We start from the raw sequence: 26,632 nt of genomic DNA, 5'->3' as shown, positions 1-26,632 counted from the left end.
CCGCTGCTCGGCCCGCGGGGGCTGCAGGCACGGCCGCAGAGCCGGCGGGGGTTAGGGCCTCCTGCCCCGCTGCTGTGAGGTCTCGGGGGTCCTGCGGCCTTCCCTTCCACCCTGTGTTTGTGACAGCGGCGGAGTGCGCGTCTCGTGTCCTGCTGTCCCCGCGGCCGCGGCAGTTCCACGAAAGCTTAAAGCTGGGAGCTTTCCCGAAATCTTCGTGTGCCGTTGTGTGGAGTATCGGGTACTTCCAAAAGTCGACCTTAATTACTAAAACGTGTTGGTGACAGTGTGAGATACCTGTGGACTTACCATTTAGGAGCTTAATGTTCCAGATCCTGTTGTGGAATTTCCTCATTCCCGCGTGAGCTTGTGACAGCACTCTGACCTAAAGCTGTTTGGTTAGCTGATCGTTATGATGAGCCTTGTCCTGCTTATGCTTATATATGTATATATATATATGTGTGTGTGTGTGTGTGTTAATGTAGCCATTGCTTTGAATTCTGTAGACTGCTTACAGTGTTTGTGTCAGACATCGTCACCCTTAAGTCACTGATGGATAATTTCAACCCTAGCTGATCCTCAGTGTCATTCTCTAACCCTGTATTTTAAACACTGGAATTCCAAGTTAAAATGGATTTGTGCTTGGTTTGTATCACTAGAGATCCTGAGAGTACTGGCTGCTTCTTTATTTGCAACGTTGATTCAGAAGGGCGTAATAGTGACAGAAGCCTAAATAAAAGAGTGCAAAGAAGAGCAAAAGAGCAAGGATCCTAAGCAACAAGTGCTTTGCAAGTCTGAGGGTTTGCCTTGCAAACTTATAATCGTTCTGCTTATATAAGGATGCCCTCCAGCAGTGATATCTAAGGCTAACATGCAGGTTTGGGACCTTTCAAGAGACGAGGTTATGTTATGCATAATCTAGAAAATATGGTCAGGAGACTGCTGTTACTGGAACTGCTGTAGTAGTAAACCCTGGATATTATAAGGACACCATTTCTGGTCTCTGTGCCTTCTGCAACCATAGCAGTCAAATGCAACAAGCATGGCTAATTCAACTGTAGTGTGATTTACTCTTTACTTCAGTCATTTAGTATTTTTTTTTTTCAGCTCTCTTTGACTGAAAGTTGAAGTCTAAACTGCCTGTGCTATTCTGCTGTCAGAGTACAAGGATAAAGAAAACATTAATGTAGTTGCTAAGTTTTATTTTGATCTCTTGTTCTAATAGGTGACTTCATGTTTGAGGTCTGAAAACTGTGTTCTGTGTGTGGAGTAAACACTGCAGATTTCACTCATTAATACTTCAGTAATGAACTTTTATAATAAAATATGCACCAATTTGTACAAAAAGAAAACGTTTAATCCTTGCTTTAACTGCAAAAAGGGTTGTCCATCTCGGTAATGGGATTGTAATCATAAAGCTTTAAAATACAACAGTTTACCTGCCTGGTCAAAACCTGTGTTGTAAGTGTGTTTATTAAGTTTTGCATGTACTCTATCGAATTACAAAAATGCATAGGTGTTACTGATACAGAAACAAGAATTAGATTTTTGTCAGGAGCATTGTAACAAAGCGAGGACAGGCTGAAAGAGTTGGGGTTGTTCAGCCTGGAGAAGAGAAGGCTCCGGGGTGACCTTATAGCAATCTTCCAGCACTTAAAGGGGGCTCACAGGAGAGATGGGGTGAGACTCTTTGTCAGGGTGTAGTGACAGGACGAGGCATAACAGTTTTAAGCTGAAAGAGGGTAGATTTGGATTAGATATTAGGAAGACATTTTTTACTGTGAGGGTGGTGAGACACTGGAACAGGTTGCCCAGAGAAGCTGTGGCTGCCCCATCCCTGGAGGTGTTCAAGGCCAGGCTGGATGGGGCTTTGAGCAACCTGGGCTAGTGGAAGGTGTCCCTGCCCATGGCAGGGGGGTTGGAACTCGATGATCTTTAAGGTTACTTCCAACCTAAGCCATTCTATGATTCTATTATATATTTACTTATTTTAGGGCATGATATCCACTTCCATGATAAGAAGATTGCTTTGCTGGAGGCTGGTCCAAGGAAAGAATATGATCGCATGCCAGACAGTTACAGTAACAGGGTCAGTTCCATCTCCCCAGGATCAGCAACTCTCCTAAGCAGTAAGTATGATTTATTTTGTTTGCATTTTTAACAGAGTATGTGAGCTGTCTTTATTTTGTTTAAACAAAGCCCCTTTGAGCATGTGCTGCCTTCATCCTAAACTCACTGGAATTATTTGCCTTTGTCTTTTGGTATTCTGTATGCTGAGTTGTGGTGATTAAATCAGGCTTCTCTTGATAACAGGGATCTGTGTTCTGATATCTTGGTCTGATTTGTTATATAAATATTTGCGACATTAGGCTAGTGAAAGGTTGTAAGGTGCTCTCTTACAGCATCTGTAATGCTTTGTTCACAAAAGCAGCACGTACTTAGTGCTCTGTAGTCTGGTAACTCACTTCTCCTGATTAATTTTCATTTTAGAGAAGATATTTGAGCCTTGATTTCTTACAGAGAAAGACATGTTCTCAACAATGGTGGCCAAGAGTTCCTATGTCTATTTTATTAGTGATAGGACAGTGAGAGTTGACTGTTAAGCCACAGTGTTCATGGAAAGCTGTTGTTTCTTTTTCACTGGCTTGCATTAACAGTAAAATAATGTGGTGCTGGAGCTGTGAAAGTATTGAGGGAGACCTGGCCCTGTCTAGGGATGGTGCAAGCAGAGTCTGGGCATTGATAATTGGGGAGGGAGAAGGAGAGTGTGGAGTGAGCTTCAGTTTTGTTAGAGTCTCAATGTCACATGTGAACCTGTATCTCCATGCATTTGTGACCTTTTTCTCTTTCAGGTTTTGGTGCCTGGGATCATGTCTGCAGCCTGAGACTCAAACCATTCCGGCGAATGCAGGTGCCTTACTTAGGCTGCAAGTATACTATGTGTCTGTCTACTTTGAATTTTCAGAAGTACTTACATTAACGGTCCAGAGGTTTTTTCCTTTGGCAAAGGGCAGGTCATGCTTATGATGATTCCTGTTACTTTTTTTGGGGGTAGCAGTCTACTCGGAAATACCTGTCCTGAGAGTCTTGATATTACAGGATGAAATGCTGATTCCTAGTGGAAGCTGTAGATAGTTAGGCATGGGTACTAGTCTGGAAAGAAAGGTAAAGGTGTGTATTGGTTTTGGCTGTTAATTTTCTTCATAGTAGCTTGTATGGTCTGTGTTTTGGATTTGTGATGAAGACTGTTGATAACACAGGGATGTTTTTGCTGTTGCTGAGCAGTGCCTACACAGTGCCAAGGCCTTTTCTGCCCCTCACACTGCTTCATCAATGAGTAGGCTGGGGATGCACAAGAAGCTGGGAGGGGACACAGCTGGGACAGCTGACCCCAACTGACCGCAGGGATATCCCACACCATATAACGTGGGCTGCAATAAGAGCTGGGGGAAAGGAGGAGGGAGGGGAGACATCTGGAGTGATGGTGTTTGTCTTCCCAAGTAATTGTTATGTGAGATGGAGCCCTGCTTTCCTGGAGATGCCTGAACACCTGCCTGCCATCTGGGAAGTAGTGAATGAATTCCTTGTTTTGCTTTGCATGTGCGCGCAGCTTTTGTTGTACCTATTAAAGTGTCTTTATCTCAACCCACAAGTTCTTTCACTCTACCGTTACAATTCTGTTCTCCATCCCACCGGGGGAGGGGGGAGAGAGCAAGTGAGCAGCTTTGTGATGCTGAGCTGCCTGCTGGGATTAACCCACAACAAGGTGATAGGGTAGCTTTATATGTTAATTATGTAACAGGAAAGTAGGGATAAAAAAGTTTCTTTGCGGTTAGTTTTTGAGCTGAAGCTAGATCATTGTACGAAAGGAATTATGTGATGTACTTTAGTAGCTGGGAATGGACGGTAATCCAGGACATTTCCTCTAGTTATGCATTTCTAGATTGCTGCATCCTTTTCCTGTTAAGATGGATATGTTCATAGTTCATGAAAGAAACAGCACTTCTTTATCATGTAGCTTCATGTAACATATTTTTTCTTTATAGGTGTGGGATGCTTGTTCAGAAGCCATGATCGTTTTTGAGAAAGATGACTTAGATGACATGGGTTACATAGTGGAGAATGATGTCATTATGTCTGCTCTCACAAAACAGTTAGATGCAGTAGCAGGTAGTGGACAACTTCTTTAATATTTTATTTCCTGCAGAGAAATTTCAGTTACTTGCCTTCTGTTGTGTGTGCTGTTATGAGAAGGAGAAAGATAATTCATCTAACAAGTAACTCTGAGACATAGACAGCTTCTTGAATTGGGAGGGGAGGGAGAAATCTGTCTTCCAAAGGCTACACAGCAAGAAAGCGGTTGCATATGTAGTTCTGCAGAACATAGTCTCTCCAAAAATAGATTTAATTAAAAGATCTGTAGCTTTCTATCCAGAGCAGGCCTTGCAGTGACAAAGGTTTGGCCAGATCTGTTCTTTCAGGGTACCTTGAGAATTGTACGGTCAGCTCTTAGGGTGCCATTAAGACATGCGTGGCCTTTGCTGTTGTAGTGATGTTTCCATTTGTCATGTCTGTATCATGCTGTGACTGTGGTACTTTGTGTTCCCATCAGACCGGGTGGAGGTTTTCTACAGGAGCAGAGCAGTCCGGTATACCTGGCCCCTTCCTTCTCACAGCTGTGACACAAGCCCTTGGGTCCAAATTGAGTTAGCTGATGGACGCAGACTTCAGACCAAACTGCTGGTAACTAAACTTTTTATTTCTGTTGATCAGGCATCATCTCTCACCCAAGTCCTTTCCACTGGATTTGGTTCTGATTCCATGTGTGCCACTCCACCCACGTGGAGGGCTTGAGTGAGGTGAGTGGCTAACTCTGTCAGAGATGCTATGGGACATGGTGCCTAGCCTTTTCTCTACCTGATGCGAGAAGACTGCTGAATTGGACAAAAGCAGAAGGGACCACCTCTTCTGGTTTTTGGGGAAACCTTTTATTTTTTCAGGATAAACAAAAAATTTACATATGCAGGCTTCCTTAGGAGCTGCTGAAGAAGTTGCTTTGTATCTCTGTTTTGTAGATTGGTGCGGATGGTCATAACTCCGTAGTTCGGAAGGAAGCTGAAATTAAGAACATTGAGCATCGGTATGACCAGTCAGCTGTGGTGGCAACTCTTCATTTGTCTGAGGTGAAATTCTGCTAATTGACTCTTCCATAAGCAGCAGAACAACTTAAGGAGGTGATCCAGGTCACTAGTTTGTAACTCTCCACTTGCTTCTTTCCACTGTAGGCCACAGACAATAATGTAGCATGGCAGAGGTTCCTTCCCACAGGGCCAATTGCACTTCTTCCAGTAAGATGACTCATGGTCTCTATATTTTTTTTTTCATTTTTTAGTTTGTTCTTTTCTAGTAACTTTATTTCTGTTTGTGCCTTTCTGTGTTGGTTTTGTCTTTTAAAAAGTTGCCCGTCTGCTCCTTACTTTTCAGTTATTGCATTTGTTTTCTCCTCCTGCCCTCTCATTTTATCCTTGGTATTTCCCACTTGTAGCAAGTTGGGCTGGAAGAGTAATGTGCAGAGGGACTGGTGTGGGGCAGGGCAGTGGGGAAATCTTTGCACTGATTGTTTATTTTTGCTTCTTGTTTTTCATGATACTTAACCCTGAACATTCTCTTAAACTAGCTGTCTGATACTGCCAGCTCTCTGGTCTGGTCTACATCTCATGAACATGCATCAGAACTTCTCGCTATGGATGAGGAAAGTTTTGTGGATAGCATCAATTCTGCCTTTGTGAGTATCAGCCTTGTGGTGGGTAGGAGTCTGACACTGTCGTAATCAGAAGAAAGACAATGGAACCCTACAGCTTAAAGCATAGTAATGGGAGAGGTGGATTCTCAAGTTCCTTCTTCTGGTGAGGATGATATTAAAAAGCAAGGAAAAGATGACTCCTTGGGACCGAATTAGGTTAGTTCTGAAAGTCATGGAAGAAGAACTAAATTTTCAGAAGGTGGGAAGGGTAGGCTCATCCTAGTTGGAAACTTACAAGTCCTAAACTGATTAAGATAGTTTCTTCTACTATATAATTTTGTCCAAGTGGTTAAAATTCAGTATTTGGAGCTCACTCAGATTTTTTTTCAACTGGATTCTTTTATATGTCTAGTTTATATTAACACCTGAAGATTTGTTTTTTCAGTGGAGCAATGTAAACCACACTGACTTCATTGATACTGCTGGGGCCATGTTTCGATCTGCTATTTCACTCCTGAAACCCTCAGGGACTGCAGTCCGTCAGCTGCCCCCAAGCATTGCTAAAGTAGATCCAGAGAGCCGAGCCATGTTCCCTCTTGGAATGGGACATGCAATAGAGTATGTCCAGCACCGTGTGGCTCTTATCGGGTAAGGTCCCCAGTGGTAGCCCTTGTGTGAGTGGGTGGCATGTGGTTAGAAATAATCTGAGTATAGCAACTCCCAGTCAGCAAATTAGATAAGTTGGAAATAATTTATAGTTTCAGTTTGACTTTGTCCAGGCCTAGTTTGTACCATGTGCTCTTGTGCCAACAAAATTCTTTTGTATGAGTAGCTCTCTGTCCATCGTATGTACTTTCTATGTAAGTTGCGAGATAATTGTTTCCTTTTTCTGGTTTGTGTAATCCAGTGAAACAATCCAGTATCTCATGCCGGACCTGTACTTCCCCAAACACTGTAGCAGTTATTCAGTGTACCACTGTGAGTTTTAAACTCACTTTTCTTGAACACAGATGACAAAATTTACAAATTATTCCTGATGGGGTGTCATAGGCTTTTGTCCAGTGGTCTATAGAAATAGGAAGATACCTCATCTTTTACCTTCTAAGGTTACACATACTTTTTTCTCTGCCACAGTTGCAATACAGTGGTAGCTTATAGTAATTCTTGGATGCCATATTACCCTTCAGATACTTTTCATCTTTCCAACTTTTGAGCCACTCTGTGCTGGGGAGCACTCCATGCTTTATAGCTTTTTAAAGTGCATGATCTTACATTTCATACCTAAACTTAATTTAATTTCTCCAACTTTAGTACTCCATTATCAATATATCTGGCTTTGTCCGTTACAGATAAGCTGGCTCATGAAAGAACCTGATGTTGCTTTTATTCAATGATATCCCACTTATCCTTTGTATTCGTGATGTCTAATTTGTGTTTGTGAAGTGTGACAATTATATACCTCCTGTTGTGCTGAGGTCACTTACAAAAACATTAAGGCCTGTTCCACACATAATCTGAGAGAGGACTTTGACTAGTCACCTCTTTATAATCAGAAATGCTTTTTGTTATCTCCCTGTTGTCTTGATTCTTACAACTGGAGAGGCAGTCAGGTAGTTCAGCACGGTGTGCAAGGTGGTACTGGATGAAGTGTATATGCTGTGGCAGGGTACTGTTCATTGCAAAGGGATGAGGACTGCCATGGTGATCCCTTGTGGGGTTTGTCCGCCACTATGGCTTTCTTCAAGAAGGGATATCAGTTTCTGTTTTCTCTTGCTCCAGGGATGCAGCGCACAGAGTCCACCCACTTGCAGGACAAGGTGTAAACCTGGGCTTTGGTGATATTGCCTGTTTAGCTCATCACCTCAGTGCAGCAGCCTTCAATGGGAGCGATCTGGGTAAGGATCCAAGACAATGAAGTGGAAGTAAGATGATGAGTCTTACAGGCCTTCGCTGATAACATCCGGACAAGTGTTACTGCCTCTGTTGCAGGTTAAGTGTGGTGCTATCTTGTGTTTGAAAGGCACAAGCACCTTTGAAGCAAAACTGTTCTTATGTCCATTGGCTGTGGAGCAGTTAAATATTCTTGGATGCAGTTTCCATCCCACAAATCGCAAAGCTGCTTTAAAAAAAACCAAAACAAACAAACAAACAAAACCCAACAAAAAAACGCCCAACAAACCAAAAGTTCTGCAGGGTGGTAGTTAAAGAGGTGGTGAGATGAAGACCACTAGCTGATGGAAGGAGGCCTTAAGATGGATCATTTCTCTGTTCTCTTTCTGTGTTTTCAGTTGTCACTGGAGACTGCTATATAGATAAGATGCACAATTGTTTGTAGCAAGTCAATTTTAATAGGAGTGTTCAATTGTCTCTTCCAGGCTCCTTAAGACATCTCTTAAAGTTTGAGACAGAACGTCAGAGGCACAATGTCTCCTTGATAGCTGCTACTGATGTGCTAAAGAGACTTTATTCCACGAGGCTGGCTCCTTTGGTGTTGCTGAGGACATGGGGATTGCAAGCAACAAATGCCCTGCCTCCTGTCAAAGTAAGAATCCCACTTCAGTGAGGGCCATAGGAAGAGTCCAGAACTAGTCTTGAAACATACACAAGCTGTGACGATTTTTTGCTTTTAAATGAAAAATTTTTGGTTGGAAAATGATACTTGTTCAAACTGAGCCTTTGTGCCCTGAATGAGCCTGAGGAGTTCCTAAATAACTGTGGGCTCAGTGGTAACTGGTTTCTCCAGGAGCACAAAGGAAGATAAGGATCTAAGCGTATACTCTGTTTCAGTAGAAGTCATCAGAAGTCTGTGGCTTTACTTTAGTATGGAATAAAAATGTGGAACCTTGAACTGCATTCCAGAAACACACTATGAAAAACCAGACCTATAAAAACACATCTCCACTAAGAATAAGACATCAGGTGACTTGTGACAGATGTGGTGTGCAGCTCAGATGGTTATCTGTTTCTGTACTGTTTTGTCTTGTTAAATTGTTCCCTCCTGGCAGAAGAGCAAGTGTCCGATGGAAGTTACCCGAGGAAGGTAGTGGTGAGGAGGTTCGGTCTTAAGCAGAGGCCCTCTATTTGCAGCCTGTCTTCCTAAATTCTGCACTGTCTTGACCTAGTAGCTGGATTTTCATGAGGTTCCTTAAGCCACCTGCTCTCAAAGCTCCCAGGCACCCTCAAATTAGATTCCTCATGTCTGGATTTGAGTATTTTATTCCGTACATCAAGTTACCTTCTTCCTACTAAACACAGGTGGCTTGTTTCCTTTGTGTTATGGTCACGGTTAAGACACTACCTGAGTTGAAGAGCAGTAAATTCCTAAGGTGTAGTAGCTGCCACTGACAAGGTGTCTTTATTAGTTGCACCAAAAAGAGGACTATGGTGCTGCTTCAGTGCTCAGAATATTTTTTCAGTGTCTCTGTTTAAAGCAGAAAACCAAGTGAAGACCGCTTTTTCTGAGCACAGAACCTTTTGGTAACATCTGTTTTGTGCTACTCAGGAGGGAAAGGAATGCTGCAATTTCTTTAATTTTCTAGTGTACAGGGATAGGTGCTCTGCTCTTGGCTAGAAAGGCTGACAAAGAACTGTTGTCCATATATATAAGAGACTATAGCTGCTTTCTAGAATGTATGCTTATTACCAGTTTACAAATTACTTATCTTTTTCTCCCCCCCCTTTTAGGAGCAAATCATGGCTTTTGCCAGCAAGTGATCTGTTGTCAGTTTGGAACAGCAGTTGGCCAGTGAATGCATTGCCCTTATAAGGACTGACTGACTTGAATCTTTGAACTGTGTTTCTTTAATTTAACAATAAAACAGAAGGATGGAGCTGTGTGCTACATCATCCACTGGTTTATACAAAAGTTCTGTCTCATCTGCTCTCCTCAAGAGGATTTAGGTTCTCTTCCTGCAGTACCATCATGTCTTCAGCCACAGAACCATCTGTTCAATGTGCTTTTAATTTGGGCCTTTTGAATTGAAGACTGAGATGGAAACAGCTGTCTGTCTTTTGGTAAATGCAGTGCTGAATTTTGCCAGCTACAACTTTTGCTACTTAATTACTTTCTTTTTTTCTGATGTGATTTCTAGAGCTGTAATGTCACTCCTGGGTTCTTGGCACTTCCTGGACTCAGGAGAGGAGGGGTAGTTTTCAGTAGAGGAGAGCCGACTCATGATGGCAGATATGTGTTAAAGCTCTAATCTGTCCCTCTTTCTTTCACCCTTTTCCCTGCCCTTCTCCTGGTGCTTTATTTAAGAGTAGCCAGTTCCACAAGAAAAAAAAATATTAAGGGCTTGATGAAGAAGAGATGCAAGACCACAATAATATCTAGGAAAGAAAACTGCACCATAGTGTCTTGAATATTGTTAAAAACAATTTAATTACTAAAATAGACATTCAAGATATTCTGTCTTAGGTTCCAAACACCAGCCTCCTGCATTACACATTTGACACTTGCAACATTAAGTGAGCACTGCCCAGGGGCAAGATTTACACATATGGTTAACCAGTGTCAGCAATTAACATCAGAAAGAATGAAACATAAGTTCTGAACTGAAAGCCATTACTTGTGCTTCTTCAGTCACTCATATTAGGCAGTTGCTGTTAGTGACTGGCTAAAAGACTTGATGGAGGAGGAGATAAAAATGAGGGCTGCAACTAGAACTCTTCTCTTAAAAGGCTGCTTAGTCTTTAGTTAAACTAATAAATAATCTCATTGCACTAGGGTAAGTGTGAGGACTTCACTGGCTTCTCTAGGTCCCCCACCCACCATGAGTAGTTCAGATGTAAACAGCAGGGGCTCAATTCTGCAATTTCTTGCAAAAGAAACCGCTGAGCTTTTTGTTTCTCTCATGACTGCAGGATCAGGCCCCTGATAGAGAGCAGCACTCTTGCTTCAGTTAATGAATTGTGCCACAGACAAATGAAGGCCCTGAGCATTCAGATTTTATTTAACTTTGGTACTGGGAAGCACATCCCCCCACCTAGCACTAATACGAGAGTCTGAGGCAAAGAACACAGAAATGAAACTTCCTCTGCATGGTACCTATCTTGTTTTAGACCATCCTCCTTTCAGATAGAACCAAACCCTTAAGTCCTCCTCAGGGCTACTGTCTATTCAGTTGGCAGATATGCTGCTGCTTGTTTCTTACATGTAACATCCCACCTTCCCTTCCTGTTTCAAATATAGCCTCACTGCGTATGGCTCTTAGCCCCAAGATCTCGGAAGAGTTTGTCATAGCACTGGCTCAGACTGAAAGACTTTTGGATTATAAAATTAGCTACTTCTCAGGAATAATACAGCCTGACTAGTAACCACTGCATCCTACTTTGTGTTCTCTGAGAATACAAAACTGAATACAGTTGTTCACTGAAGACAAAATTAATGCGTTTGCAGTCACCTTGTGCAGACCAGACCATATACTAAGTTTTGCCAGACACTGGGAAGGGGAATAAGAAATGTTTGTGGTTGAGAAGAGGCCACAAGTACTTTCTTCATGTTCAAACAAGCTCCTAGTGAGGAAGGAAACAGAAGTTTGGTGTGACACTGAGAAATTTCCCAACATGGATCTCAAAACAGATTATGGTAAGGAAGAGTACAGGTAGGATGAGTATTTTGTATTTAAAGGAAACAGCCTGAATTTACAGCAAGGTGTTAGTGATGGGACAAGAATGGATAGCTCCGTCCCCAACCCTTGGACTCCTCTTGCTGACTGAACTTGTTCAATCAAAAGTATGCCTTGCACCCTAGTGCTGTAAAACCTGAGATATGAGAAGGGGGTAGCTTAATCAGCCACCATCAAACTTGTGCTGCTAACTAGAGGAAGTGGGCTAATGTTCACAGTAAGGTAATCTAAGATTAGCAAGGGCATGAGTGTGCTACTTCCCTTGCTGGGAATTACCAATTATTTTCAAATACACTTTACAGAGAAGGTAGCGTGAAGGCAGTCTTTGGTTTTACAGAAGTGGGAAAGGTGTGTTATACCAAATAGGTAAGTGCAAATTCCTGACAGGAAATTGTTCATCAGCAGAGATCAGTGAATAAAAGCCTCCTTTAGACACGTAATCGCTCTCTGTTCTTAGGCCTGGGGTAAATTAATCTTTACATTACACATTCCATGGTAAGTAGAAGATACTATTTTTTTGCTAAATAGGAGCAAACAGATGAGTTAACTGTCAAATATTTCATAGGGTGGGAAAAGTTGTCTCTACAGCTGTTTCTATTTAGGATAATGCAAGGTCTGCACTTGGAGCCTCAAGGTATTTGAGCACTCTTGACAATTAAACAAGAAAACCAGGATCCTACAGCCCAGATTTCTAGCCTGACATGACACTTCATTTAAAATACTGATCTTTCGTTGTTTCTATGTGTTTGATGTGAAAGAGACGGCAAGATCCACTTTAAATTGTTACTGAAATAGCTTCATGCTATCTTGACAGAAGCCTTGGGCTTCCTAAACAGCTGCCACCCCTTCATTGGATGCACTGTTCCTAAAGCCCTACTATATATAATAATTCCAGAGCAATGCAGGGCTGCATACACCATTTTATGGGTCCAGCTTCGCTACACTGAATTGAAGAGAAACTAAATTTAAAAAATTTTAAAATGGACAAGGGATAAGCAAACAAGGGACAAGAAAGCAAAGCTACTTCTGCTTTTGGTCTCCCTCTCTTTCTGATGGTAATTCCACTCTCCCTATTTTCACCTATTAAACTATTGAAAAAACAACTTGTTTCACCACAGCTCCCTATTCAGACGAGGTTCCTAAGGAGAGCAGAAGAATTGATAAACCCAGACTTTCAGATGGGAAACCCCACCTTAGAGCTCAATCCAGTAAACTGGGCTGTGGTGTTCTAACAGCTTGCTGGCCCAGCAGGTCTCCCAGGTGGTGCAATGCATATTTCCCATGTGCTAAGCACCAGACTTCACTCTTTGGTGAGCTGATTTAACTCAAGTTTGATACCACTGGGCCACCAAAGAACCCGAGGAACACAAGCATCAGAGAAAAGAAGGCTGTGGGAGTACCTTGCTGAGAGCAGAGAAACAGAACTGCCTCTCATGGCAAAGTGAGCTATCATCAACCATTTCATCTCACTGTACCCTTAATGTCCTTGGGGGTGTAATGTGACAAGTATTTGTTTTGGTAGTGGAGTTTAAGTAGCTGGCACTGCTGTCTAGTTGTGCCAGTACAACACTGTGTTCTGACTACATGCTAAATGACTCAAGTTATCAGGTCTGGTAGCCAGATGTACAAGACTTATAAAGGGCAGCAAAACAAACACACAGGCACACATTCTGCTTAGGAAACAACTGCTGCCTAAAGAAATGCTTGGTAAGTTACAACCTATGTTTTAGCCAACACCCTTCCCAAAACCATGCCCAAAGTGTGCTTACAGCAAGCCCCTTCTTGAAAGACTGGAGTCTTTGCAATGTATTAGCTAACAGCCTGGTACTTGGAACGCCGAGGCTGGCAGCATCCAGAGTCGTTCACTTTTCTCTGAATGACTGTTGATGCCATCTTTAATTTCTGTATTTAACATCTTACAAACTTAAGTTACGTATATTTAAAATAAAAGGGGGAGGAGAAATTACATGTCTGTAGGCTACCACCCCATGCCAGATACTCTGTGCTTCTGGCAATGGGATGCTATACAGATGTGCTGGTGAATGCTGGCTTTGAGGCTCTTGCAGATACTCTGCTGGAGTTTAAGCCTTTCGATTTTCAGAAGGCAGCTTCCGGATCATTTATGACAATCACAATTATAAATCATATTGTAGCAACTCTCATTATGCACGATGCCATTCCTGGGTGAAGATCTGTTCTATAGCTTTGGTCCATGTTCTGCTCTGCGACCAACTCCAGATGAACAATGTATCTGGAGATTTCAATTTGCTTTCTCAGCCTTTCAGAAATGCTGAAGTCTGCAGGAATGTCACAGCTCAATAGGTTATCCCCAGAGACTGCAGTAGGTAAAAAGTAGCACCCAAAGTCCAGCTTGTCTCTATGTTGTTCACTTTCTTTGTTAACTATAAAGGAAGAAAAATAAGTTCATATGTTGCACAGATGACAGCAACTACATGAAACAACCCTCGAAAGACTTAGTAGATAATTAGCCAGAAAAATGAACTAAGTGTTGATTGATAAGAGAAATTTGGAAGCTGGCTTTAGGATTTAAGTAGCTTTCTTACCTTTAAGAGCGTGTTGTCCCCAAATCCAAAACCTTCCTTTAGTAAAGCAGTGATGTAAGTGAGATCCATGCAGAGGAAAGGACTGGCTGAGTTGTACCTTTCCATATTATCACAGACTGAAGAAGGAAGAAAAAAAAAAAGAGGGATCTCAGCAAAATAAAGGAGATTTTATCCACATTATACATTTGAACTGACCCCAAGCCAAAGCCTACTAAAGCAAGACATTCACTTCTATTAACAGGTATGTGACACACAGTACATGCTACACAGCTGTTCTATAATGTTGGAGAAGAAGCTTCCAGTTTCCCTTAACTCCATCATAAGTACATCTTTTATAACAGCAACATAATCCACACAGGTCTTTTGAACTCTGCATCTCCACCCAACTGATAACTGGCAGGGAGCTGGTAGATTACCTATTCTTTCAAGAACACAGCATCATTTGTCTTCCTTGTCTAGACTCCAAAGATGGCTCCAGTAATGGACTCCACCTTCTAGGCTGGCAGCTTCTTTTATTTTTTTTCCAACCACATATGTCCAAGGACATGAAAGAGGCTATTGCCCAACCAACCACTCCCTTGCTGCAGCTAAGTCAGGATTCCACAGTAAGAGTGACTGTGACTGGGAAGTGGATTTACATTAAGCATTTTCTTCTAGACCTCCTGTTACTGTCCTGTTCTACAAGCATCAAGAGCAGAGTTCACTTCCTTTTTTGAAACTCATAAGCAGCATTCTCCTACTAATGAAATGAGAAAGAGGAGCATTAATTTAGGATCACAGAATTTATCTCATGATGCTTTAAAGCTAAATAAATGGTTTGATCGTGTCAGGTAACAGCTGCATCTTTGGAAATAAGCTCTCAGTATCCAGGGAAACAAAACAAAACAAACACACTCAAACTTTAGAGCCTAATCCCCCTATTCAAAATCATCTGAGTTTCTAGGGACATTAAGTTTAACTGAAAAATCATTAGAATTTAGGTCCTACTTTAGAAAAATGTCAGTCCTGAACTACATAATTAAACATCTTCTGGTGACAAATACAGTCCACTAATCATCATGAGGATGATCACGACAGAGGTAATGTCTTGCTCTGTAAGCTAAAGTGTTACCCATCAGTAGCATGGCAAGGTGGGAGCTCTTTTTTCCCAGGAAGAGGTACAAAAGTAGAACAAGTATTCAGGAAAAAAGTCAAGGGGAGGGAAAGGAATGCAGAAGAGGCTGTCAGACTTAAATAACCTCTGCTCTCTCCCTCCATTTTGTTAGAGATTAAAAAGGATTTAAGGTGACAGACTTACAGAAGTCATCGCTCTCCTAAACTCAGAGTTGCAGTTTGGCAGAAGCAGCTCTAGATACAACAAATTCACTTTCTTTTGTACTGACATTTACGAACCCTCCCCCTCTCTTGAACAGAACTGTGAAGCCGCTAACACTTTGCTTCCCCTCACTGCTCTTCAGTACTTTGTTCTGCAACAGTTACAGGTGCAGCTAATAAAAGCTAAGGAACATGACACAGAAGGTAAAATGCAATAAAAGTTAAACAGACTTTTTTTAAAGTCAAACTCACATTATGTACTGCCTAGAGAAATTAATACTTTTGTTATTTCTCATCCCCACCAGTTTCCCAAGTCTCATGACTATTACCTTCTTTGGCTTTTCTTTCAAAATCTCTCACTTCCAGAACACCTCCCTGTTCATAATCTGCAAAGGAAGAGGCGAGAAAAAATAATCACAGACCTGAAAGCATTTGTGTTCTACACCTAAGTTGACCCTAGAGTACAACTTGGTAATGCTGGGCTAGGAGTGAGATCTGTTGGTAACACAGGACATAGCTGCAAGTATAACTGGAGCTCAGAGCACAAGTCTCATCTGCTGAACTCTGAACATCAAACTGCACTGACAGATATACAAAATGCCTTCAGGGAATGAATATGTATTTCTTCTTCCTCAACACTGTTCCTTTTCCCTGCTCCCCATGGCTCCAGCCTCCAGGGTTCCTCTGTCTACGTTCTGGTTGACGTGCTCACACGCAGTAAATTATTCCAAACCAATTTACCAATTAGGTTGGTGTCAGCTGCGCGATCATAGTAATAGGAGAAAGCATAGAAGGAACTTCCACGGATCTCGTCTGGTTGGTGCAGTTTCCCTTTGACAACCTTGAGTACTTCCAAGTAGCAAGGCTCGAATCCTGTTTCTCCTGTCAGGACAAACACAGATGGGGTGAGCCAAAGATGCATATCCAGGAGATAGAAGAATCAGCGGCAATAGGATTAAAAAGGGAAGAAGCAGAAATTAAAGCATCAGAAGAGGTGAGAAGAGCTTAGATATCCCTTCCACAATCCACAATGGCACCTGCATGCAGGCAAGGACTCCAGATCATCATCATCGAGTGGAACTGGTTAGAGCAGACCATAGCAATATCTGAAAGGTGTGCTGAGCACGCTAGTGTAGGTGCATGAAAAGCTTCCTCCACATCAGGCAAAACTCCCATTGTTATGTTCTATGGTCAGCAAAATCTCATTTACATTTGCTACCACCTGCTCGATAAAACCTTACTTTCCCCTCCCATCACATCATAATTTTATCAATCCACTCCACACACACAAAATCTGCAACTCAACACTCATGCTCCCCGTTGTGAAGCAAAACAACGCGAGTCACCAAAGGTATCTGTTCTAGTCACTGGTGGCAGCAGCTTCACCCTCTGTATGCAGCATTAGGGATAGGTACGCTTTGGCCTACCAATTACTGTACCCTAACACAGGCCAGGTTTTCGCACTTAGCTCAACACCTCAGAAAAACCTCTCTTATTTGCACAAGTAACTCTTAATGTTTCCTATAAAGGCAGCATTTGTATTAAGAGATCCCATCCTGAACATGGAGAGTACAGGTCAGCTCCTCTTACAACTTCAGGTTTTCCTTTGGCTCTGTCAAAGTCCACAACTATGACAGGACAGGTATCCTTCGTAACCCAAGGTAACTGATAAGAGTATTTGCCAAGAAAAATCTCAGATTCTGGTGACAAGACTTATCTTAGAAGAAGCAACAAGTCTCCTTAGTTTACCTTCTTTGTTGCCACCATACCGGTATTTCACTCCTCCAAAGTCCCACTCTGCTTCCAGCTGCTTTGGCAAACAAGAACTGCGGAACATTTGTCCATCCACAGCTAGAATGAAACCAGAGGGGAAAGTCAGACAGGATAAAATTTAACACAGTTATCTATCAATATGCAGAACCAGATAATAAAAGGCTGAACGATGTTGATTAAGATCCTCAAGCAAAAGTACATAAATCTGAACTGATGGATGCTGCGCATGATTATTAATTATGGACTCAGTCTGGAAAAGTTGTGCCCATCTTGCCCTACAACCTGCAGAGCAGCTGGGCTTCTCATTTATTAATGAGAGATAAATGGTACAAGGATATCTGGATAATGGCTGTTCACCATAGCAACAAGAGAGGTAATAAAACACACAGAGACACAAGCCCTAACAAGCCAGCAGATAACAGAGACAAAGCAACTGAGCAATGAGGACAAAAACTCCTAAGACACTGATCAATGGCCACTACAGGAACCACTGAACGTACGCTTGAATGGTTCAACCAGAAATACTATAACTGATGAGAAAAAAACATGATTATTGTGGCCAGTATAGGTCTCACAGAAAAAACAAACTTCTTACAGAATGACTGAGGATTGTGGGACTGTGCAAAACTTACTACGGGATGTTTAGGGAAGGCACAAAAGCAGGGAAAGGGGGAACTGAGGGATCAGGGAAGTGCAAGTATGGGAAAATGGAGGGGACGATAGAAGAAGGCAATCAGAACTAAGCAGGCAGCTGCTCAGTATGCTCTTCTGGCTGAGCCTTGTGACCAATTACTACAGTCCATCCTATCTTCTTAAACCCTATTCCCAACTATTTTTTAGTTGAGTGCATTCCAGTAATTAACACAAGTCCATCTAGCTGGCAAGTAAGAATCCAGAAAGAACCCAGGTCCTGGCCAGAGACTGGACAAAAGACCCAAGGTCTGGGCATGAAGGCTGCAAGGACTTAGGGTCTGGGTCAGAGACTGGAAGGACTCGGGGATGTGAATACGCATTCAGGTTAGTGAGCAAGAGCACGTGTGATATACTCATGGACTTCAAGTTAGACTAGTCACTGAACACAACAGGAGGTCTGGCAGAACTTGGCAGGCCAGGCAGATAACCAGAGACCTATGAAGTGGGTTTGGCCTAGGCAGCAATTCTTAGGAAAAGGATCTGTTCATGCTGTTTGCGTTTCTGTGGATGCTTGTGAAGCTGTGAGTTTGAGGCTGGCCACGTCTATACAGTGTTTGTATGCTCCCATGTGTGCGTTTCTGGAATTTGCACTCATTCTCACAGCTGGCTGAACCTGGAAATAGGGAAAAGCAGCTGCCTCGCAAGACAGCTAACTCCTTAACAACCGGTAAGTAGCCTGTCTCCAGACAGATCTATACAAGCAAAAACATACAAAAGAACAAGATACAGAAGCAAAGATGCAGGAAATGGGCTACTGACACAAGACTAAGTCTAACCATCTCTTCAAAAATCCTGGATGTTTTATCATATACCTTCCACGTTCAAAGCTCCAAGCGTTGCTAGTCTGGCAGCTTTTAGTCCAAACCCCAAATAGCTGCAAACAATAAAGAAAGACATTACAGTTTTAATTTTTGCACATCTGATATGCTTCACCCATAGCCTCTTCCTAAATCTTGGAACACCCAAGAAGTCTCCCCTCTAAAAACAGAGTTCCCTTTGATAGCACAATTCCAAGTACCAAAGAGTGACACAAACCCAAGAATTACAAAGAGCTGTAAAATAGGTAAATCTAAAACTGCAGAAAGTGGTTAGAGCTGATGTGACATTTATATAAGACTAATGAAAAGCAAAAATGCATGATCTTAAAAACAAGGGAGAAAGAAGGGCATGTGAAGAGTGCATGGGGAACAGGATGGCCAATCTTATGTCATACATGTAAGACTATGTGGTCTCAGGGCACAACTAATAGGAGAACTGCAGAACCTCCCACTAAATGGGAGCTGTGCTTTGTGTGAAATTCACCTCTGTTTGACTCCACAGATAACTGCTATTCTCATTACAAGCTAGGATGTGAACAACGAATTCACCTCTGTTTGACTCCACAGATAACCGCTATACTCATTACAAGCTAGGATGTGAACAACATTTATGAGAATGCCATTACACGTTGCTAGCTTCAGCAACACAGCTAGATTAAAAACCTGTTGGCCTTTCATTCCTTTCTCTGTGTTCAGCTACTTATCCCTTCAGTCATGTCAATACAAACATTTACAGAATAATCAGAGCTAAACTAACCTCCAGCTCCCTCATTTTTTAGGAGATGATTTTCAATCCCAATTATTTCAAGCGATCTAATGGACTGTATTGGTGAATACAGCAATTGGTTACATCAGTAAATGTCAGCAGCAGGATAAGATGACTATTAAACCAGCTTTGCTGTCCAGTAAGTATATTCTGTAACTGACACAATAATCTTCATTCACCCCCCTAGTAACAGGCTGAGACCAAGTCTCTATTATACATGGTTAAGTTCTCATTGGACTGTACGTCATGCAGGTAAACTCTCTGGCTTTCACCGCAGACATCTCAGAAAGTTGTCAGCTTAACGCAGTAAGCACAATTTTATTATTCCAGGCCAAGTATCCCCTCCAATTGGTTCAAGAATCTGTTGTGCTCTGTGGTCTGTATCAGCTGCCTGTGGTTGTCTCTCTTTGGTTTACATCAGTTGATGTTTTACTTTTTTGTCCAGCTGATGATGACAGGTGCCATTTTGAACTAAGAAATGAGAAGGAAAAAGTCCCAGAAAGGTCCTCTTTTCAAATCTCTGACCAGGTTTAGTTCTTACCACTGGCACGATATCTACCTTTCTGATTGGTCCAGAATATTTGGTTTGAATCCAGTAATAAGAATTCTTCTCCTTAAATACAGTGACTCATAATGCTTCCTCTTCATGTGACGGACTGACTAATATTCCCTTGCAGTGATATTAACCATGATCCTGGAACATTTCCCGTCAACTAATGTCATGTTCCACTTCAACTAATGTTTCAAACTGGTAAGAAAAGTAGTAAAAAAGTCATGGTCCCAACAGCTGGTATCTTGATGACATGGCCATTTGTGGTTATCTTAGGGGATTCAGAAAAAGCTATTTCCTCAGCAGAGACAGCAGCCTTTTTCCTCCTTACCTGTGGGTATAGAGCTTGTAGGTGCTGTTAAACATTTCAAATGAAGTAAGAAAATCCCCAGGGGTTTCTGTCAAAGTTTCCTAAAGGTTAAATAAAAGAAGAAATCTTTTAGTTTCTATTATGCAATAAAGAATAACCAACTTTGATGTAATATCACAGATATACCCATAGGGTTTATTGCACACTCATCTTTGGAAACAAAGAACAGTCTTACAATGGTGCCCACTACTGTAATATCTGAAGCTTTTAACACTGAGTTTATTTAAATGCATCTTTGTGTTAATTCAATGTATAATAGGAAAGCACAACAGATCAGGATGAAAATACTTTCTAATTCAGGACACCTGAATTCTTCAGAGTATTTATGTGCTAGTCTATATATACAGAGTCCCCATCGAAATCTGCTGCACTAGAAGCACTATGAACTTCTGCAAGTCAGACTAGACATCCCAGTTCAGGAACTGAGAAGAATTGAAAATGCAAAGTAAAGTAGAGGCCACATTTTTTACCAGGTTAAATGTCATGGTAATACTCAGGGAAACACCGTGACCACTCACTCCCAGTCTTAGGGCTGCTCTACCTCCTGGTTTAAGTGCTTTCCTCTAAATTAACCTCTCATCTCACCACCTCCGGTTTTCCTCCTTTCACAGCTTCCCTCTGTACACACCTCTACCCACTGATACTCAGTCCCTACCTTCTTGCCAGACTAACTCTCATATTCTTGTAAAACTGAACCAGTTTAGGACTCATTTACTGTTCCTTTGTTTCCAGTCTCTGAGATCTCAATCCCAGCTTGTCTTTCCTCTGCTAGTGACCTCATTCCCCCATCCCCTCTCGGCCCTGTGCATTCACATCAGACAGTCTGGTGCTCTGGGCCAAGCAGGAGAATCTCAGAGAGGACTTAAGCTGCAGAAACCCTGTAGTTATCATTCAAGCGACCAGATACAGCAAAAAAGAGACCAAACAGATCTGGAATTGTAGAGTCCTAGACAGAAGCCTACTCGAAGCTGAAAGAGATTCCTTAGTATTCAGCTTGAGTTTCTCCTGAACAAATACAAATTGAAATTTGTTTGGAGTGTCAGGTAGATTTTCATTGGAATGGCAGTCACATCCCTGACCCAACCCACCCAGACCCTGTCATATTTTGAGTTCTGTTCCTAAACTTGATATCACAAAAACTTCTAAAAACAAGAGATCCTGAAAAAAAATTGCTTGGAGAAAAGAACTGGCTTTTTTTCATGCCTTACTTTCACAAAAATGTGAAATCCTCACACTCCTCTCAAATGAGGCAAGCACCAGACAGACAATTTCATAACGATTATGACTGTTTTTCCGTTGCTTATAACTTTGGCAATAATACTACGAAAAGCATAACACTAGCTTAAAAACAGTTCCATGCAGTTACCATTATATGTCCTCTACTTGCTTCTCATCTATTTTTCATTAATGACTCTCTTATTATTACAGTATTTTGTTCAAAACAAATACAAGAGCAAACAAATGACTGCCTCAGATTGCAGGAAGGGAAAAAAACCCTCTGCAAATCCCTCTGCTAATTCCGTCAGATGCAAACATCTCTTCAGAAACATACTGAGCTATGTAGGGCTTTTTTGTATGAACTTGACAGTACAGGCGAGAAGTGGACATAGCACTCAAGCAGGCAATGTGAACCTTGACTTCCACACTGCCCTACGAATCCAAACCATTTGTCCTGGCCAGCAGCAAACCCTCGAGGCCTCTCCCTGCAAGGCTCTAAGGAGACATCTAAATCACAAGCTGCAGTTCAGCCTACTTCAGAGCTCTGTTTATTCTCCAAAACCCCGATATGCAGCACCCTTTCCTGTTGGTCCAGAGCCCACTTCAGCAGGTGTTATCAACACAAAACAGAGGGCAAGCCCAGAGTACTTGAGGCTCTGCTGAACAGGATAAGGTTGCACATCATGTTTCAACATGACCCACCATTGCAGAACTAAAGTATCCTGTGTTTTGTGGTTCCCAAACACCCTCTGAGAGTCTCAATTTCTGTAAACAAAAAAATGTTAAACAAAGGACTCTTTCAGAAAGGGGGACAAAAACAACTTCACAATATCAAGGTATAGAATGCTATAGTGCCCTTCTGTATCCATGTAATTTTCCCATGCAAACTATAAATTTGGGTCCCAGTTCAAACTGTTTATAAAGAGCTACAGAATTCCTATAAATTTGGGTCCCAGTTCAAACTGTATAAGAGCTCCAGAATTCCCAACAAATCCAGTAGAGCTAGACTGAGAGGCAGAGAGGTGAATTCTCAGAGAAAATTAGAACAAATTGATAAGAAAACAAACAAGAGGCAGAGAGGTGAATTCTCAGAGAAAATGAGAATAAATTGATAAGAAAACAAAGAGGGATAGGCTGTGCTATTATAAAAGATGTTTGCTCCATGCGACACCCCCCTCCAAAATTTATTGAGGATCTACTATCAGACTGGAATAGGAAAAAAAAAAAGATAACTCAGAGCAGACCCTAAATTTATTTTAATATGCAAGAATACTCCCTGGAAATGTTCTACATTTGTTGAATACAAAATAATTGCCTGCATTAATGGGGCTTTTCCAGCCTGGGTCTAGAAAACAAAAGCTGTTTCACTTTGGTTTTACCCATTTGCTTGGTTTCTTTCTTCTTTCTTCCTTGTTATCCAGGCTCCTTTGTTTGCAAGTGCCTATCAGCCAACTGCTGAGGTCAAAGCAAACAAATACAGATGTTCTGTACACCACAGATGTTCTGCTTGTGCCAGTGCTGACAAAACCATATCAGAGAGCAGAGCAGTGCTCAGGTCTCTCCACTGGCCCTGCAGTCCCAACCCACACACTTTTAACCACTCCTCACCTCAAACCGTGGCAGGAATGTGATTTGGGTTGAGGCTCCTCCCAAGTCCAGAGTCCCAACAGTATGCCGGTTCTGGCCAGACAACTGCCCTGCAAATACCATCATGTTCAGAACAGTCCCAAGTGCAAAATATTGCATGCATGTTCAGGCAGCCACCAGGTTATCACATTATCACAGCAATACAGGAAGGCTGAGCTGGCCTTCAAAGACAAAAAGATCTCAGTGAGAAGGTAGGCAAACAGAAGGTATCACGAAAAGTTTCACAGGACTTTCTTCCTTGCTTCCAATTTTACCTCCAAAGAGACAAAAGCAGATAAGTCTCCAGGCATCCAGCAAAAGCTGAAAGTAAGAAAGTATTTCCTGCAGAAGACTATCAGGGAGAGTACGTGAATTCTGTAACCACCATGTAGTTCTTCAAGAGCAGTAGGAGAGGAAGCGTAGTAACAGCAGAACCAGCTATTATAATTTCTCTTTGTCCAGAGCAGCTTTTTTGCTTGCTCTTGTATCTACTAGAGTACTGATTTCATTTTCTCTTCACTAGATTGCATTCCCAGAACTTCTTAAAGACAGTAGGGCTAAAGCACCAGTGCATTCCCTGTTACATTATTTTAGCTGCATAGTTCATGCTGGGATTAAAATATTGTAAAACCTTGTTTCCCACCTTCTAACAGAATAGCAGTACCACTCCCCTACACCAGCTTGCCAGTGCCTCCCAGTCCTGAGTAAATCTGGGCACCTTCCAGACTAAGATGTTTCCTTCTTACTACAGGTGTGGCTCACCCTCTGGAACAGAGTATGCCCAAGACAATCCACCGCTTTAGCGCTCGTGCCACAGCGGGGAGGAAAAGCAGGACATAGCAACGAAGGCAGAGGAACTTAGAGCGGACATCTCTGCAGAAGAAAATCAAGTTCATATTTAGAGAGAAGTTATACAGAATTAACTACCTGTCAAAAAGTTCACAGTGATCCAGGCTAAAATTCCTGCAAAGAGTGAAAAAGGAAAAAAACCAGTCACTACTGCATACTCCCATACTTCTGCCCACCCTTCCCACCCCTCCACATGTTATTTATCTACCTGGAAATCATTACTAACTGAACTGCCCCATACTTCAGAGATTAATTCAAACTTATAATTAAGTGATATGATGCATTATTGATTCATTAAAATCTCATAAGCTGCGATAGGTAGAACTTTTGTAATATCCATGCAAGTGCACCATGCACAAATCATGTCTATTATCCAAACAATATACAAAGAAGTAATGAGCTGACACAATGCACAAATTTCCTTGGGCACTTTTTCCCCCTAGCATTTCAGTTCTTCATCTGAAAATTGCACACACACCATTCTGTGTTTTAATCTTGTGGTTTCCATAATTACACTGCAGACATAGTGGCAACCAGTAAAACACAAACAACTCCTTTGACTCCAGCGGCATGCTCGATGCTGGCATAATTCTCACCCAAACACAGGCAAACATGTGACAGTAGAAGAGGTGGGATTTTTAAATAAACCTTGGCAGGCTACACTGTGCTCTATTACACGTCACTGGTCCTGCTCCTTGTCAGTATAACACTTCTCCCTTCTATACAATTCACCCGTTAAGCCTAGTGAGATACTATGCATTGCACCATACTTCATCGAATACTTGCAGACTTTATGTCACCTCTCCTTTTCTCTTGGCCCATATGGACAGATTTTGCTCTTTAATCTTCCTCCATTTATTAGTTGTTTAACTGTCACGATAGTTCTTTTTGCTTTCCTTGAACACTTTTCAAACTGGCAATATATCTGTCAGAATGAAGTGTTCAGAACTGAATGCAACATGACGGTGCTTATCAGGCATCCATACAGTAGGATTATTACCTGCCTATTCTCTAAGGTAATATGTCTGGATATGTAGCCAAAATGTTACAACAGTCTGTTCTGCAACACAAAATCATTACTCACTCCAAACCTACAACATATTTCACCTTTTCTTGTAGTTTAGTTTACTTCCTTTGCTAATTTACTATCAGTATTTTTTCCAATCTGAATATTTTTTAAATTGTATTATTTTATTATATATTTTGTTATCTAATTTTTAATACTTGCCAGTTATCCTTTATTCTCCTCTAATATTCACAATGCTTCCAATCTTAACCCGAAAATTGATGAGCTAATCATAACAGATTATTTTTAATACTGATACTGCAGAATTTACTAGGCACTTTCAATAAGCTTCCTAGCTTGCTATGTATCGTCATATAGCCTTTCAGAGGTAGACACCATCTGTTTTTCACCAGTTTCCAAGTGCAGGCTTCAGCTGGTTAGCCTGCATTAGCCTGCATACTTATTTCTGAGATGAGGTCCTCTTCTGGAACCTCAGAAGGCTTTGGATGAACCTTCACCTAGCTAACTCATAAGACTCTTGGTTTATCTGCATTTGCAGCCTAACAGATGATCAACTACTCAACACCTCCTAGGAAAAGCAGGATTGAATTGTTTCAAACAGAGCTAGAAACCTTTTATTTTTCCCCTCAGTTTAGTGATCACTTCTTTTTTTTTTCCCTCTCACGTCCATAAGATAGAGCTCTCTCTTTCCCCCACTCCTCTTCACTTTCACATTTTCCTCCTTCTAAAATGTACCTTCAGAAGACCCATCCATGATGCTAACACTGTCCTCTGGAACAAGAAATGGTGATTCCTCAAAGACTTTTCTCACCTGAAGAAAGAAATAATGATTAGATTCCTTGGTCTGAAGAGTCTTGTTCTGCTCTGATGGCGACAGAGGAAGTTTTCTTTTTCACAGCAGTATAAAATAAGACAAGTGTGTGGAGTAGACAAAAATCTTCTTCTTTCAAGGGCCAGGAAAGAGAGAAACAATTATGGTAGGTCTCTCTCCACATGCCTTCTATCCACATTAAGACAGATGATTTCAGGACCATACAAGAAAATCTGTAAAGCCTATAAGAGTCACTTTTCATGGCTGAAGTTCTCTTATGCTAAATAGAATGGAGAACTGAGTCATGAAAGACAAAACAGGGAGAGCAATACTAGTGCATCCAAAAGATCTTACTATTACCTCTAAAAGCAGAGCCTGAGCTTTCTCCTCTGACAACAAGCGCAGTCCAGCTGTGGCTTTTAACACTACTGGGGTCTTCTTCCAGAGATGAGGTGGCACAGCATCTATGGCCATGTCCAGCAATCTTTTGACAGTTTCAGCACCCTAAAAGGAAAAATACGTTGTTTTTCTTATGGTTTCCTTCTACAGGCCATCAGAAAATAGGCATCCCAGATCCCCCTCAACACTAGTGAAACCAGTATTCAATAGCAGAAGATACCTCACCCGTATCCAAGATAAGGTTAAAAACTGTGCTAGACAACTCATAAGAACCTTAGAGAAAATGTCTACATTGAAAGGACAAGTGTATTCAGAGATATATCTTCGGCGTAAGAAGTGTAATTGTTTGTGGAAAGTATTATTTGAAAGGATGGAGGGAAGCGAAGGAACCGAGTATCTGACAAACCTAGACATCTTGCAGTATTATGAAACTAAATGGTACAATTACAATCAGGAGGAATGTCTACAGATTTCACTAAATGCAATA

At 41.6% G+C, this 26,632-nt stretch overlaps 2 protein-coding genes across 2 annotated transcripts; one reads left to right on the top strand and one right to left on the bottom strand.

Moving 5' to 3' along the window:
- Window positions 1–126: 126 nt before the first annotated feature.
- COQ6 (coenzyme Q6 monooxygenase) lies at window positions 127–9,566 on the top strand (the record flags this gene model as incomplete). Its single annotated transcript, XM_010079829.1, has 12 exons — window positions 127–238; window positions 1,955–2,126; window positions 2,850–2,908; window positions 4,044–4,167; window positions 4,610–4,740; window positions 5,073–5,180; window positions 5,283–5,345; window positions 5,675–5,782; window positions 6,186–6,388; window positions 7,520–7,635; window positions 8,116–8,282; window positions 9,425–9,566. Coding segments are annotated over 12 exons (1,393 nt in total), but the record flags the coding sequence as incomplete, so codon positions are not given.
- Window positions 9,567–13,682: 4,116 nt separating this feature from the next.
- On the bottom strand, window positions 13,683–26,250 carry ENTPD5 (ectonucleoside triphosphate diphosphohydrolase 5; the record flags this gene model as incomplete). Its single annotated transcript, XM_010079828.1, has 11 exons — window positions 13,683–13,769; window positions 13,932–14,047; window positions 15,575–15,631; window positions 15,987–16,127; window positions 16,995–17,096; window positions 18,524–18,585; window positions 20,177–20,256; window positions 23,042–23,130; window positions 23,987–24,022; window positions 25,671–25,746; window positions 26,107–26,250. Coding segments are annotated over 11 exons (990 nt in total), but the record flags the coding sequence as incomplete, so codon positions are not given.
- Window positions 26,251–26,632: the final 382 nt, after the last annotated feature.

This window comes from Pterocles gutturalis, unplaced genomic scaffold, assembly GCF_000699245.1.
Source record: "Pterocles gutturalis isolate BGI_N339 unplaced genomic scaffold, ASM69924v1 scaffold27799, whole genome shotgun sequence".
Classification (NCBI taxonomy): domain Eukaryota; kingdom Metazoa; phylum Chordata; class Aves; order Pterocliformes; family Pteroclidae; genus Pterocles; species Pterocles gutturalis.
The sequence above is the reverse complement of the archived record's forward strand: the minus strand, read 5'-3'. Positions and strand labels throughout refer to the sequence as shown.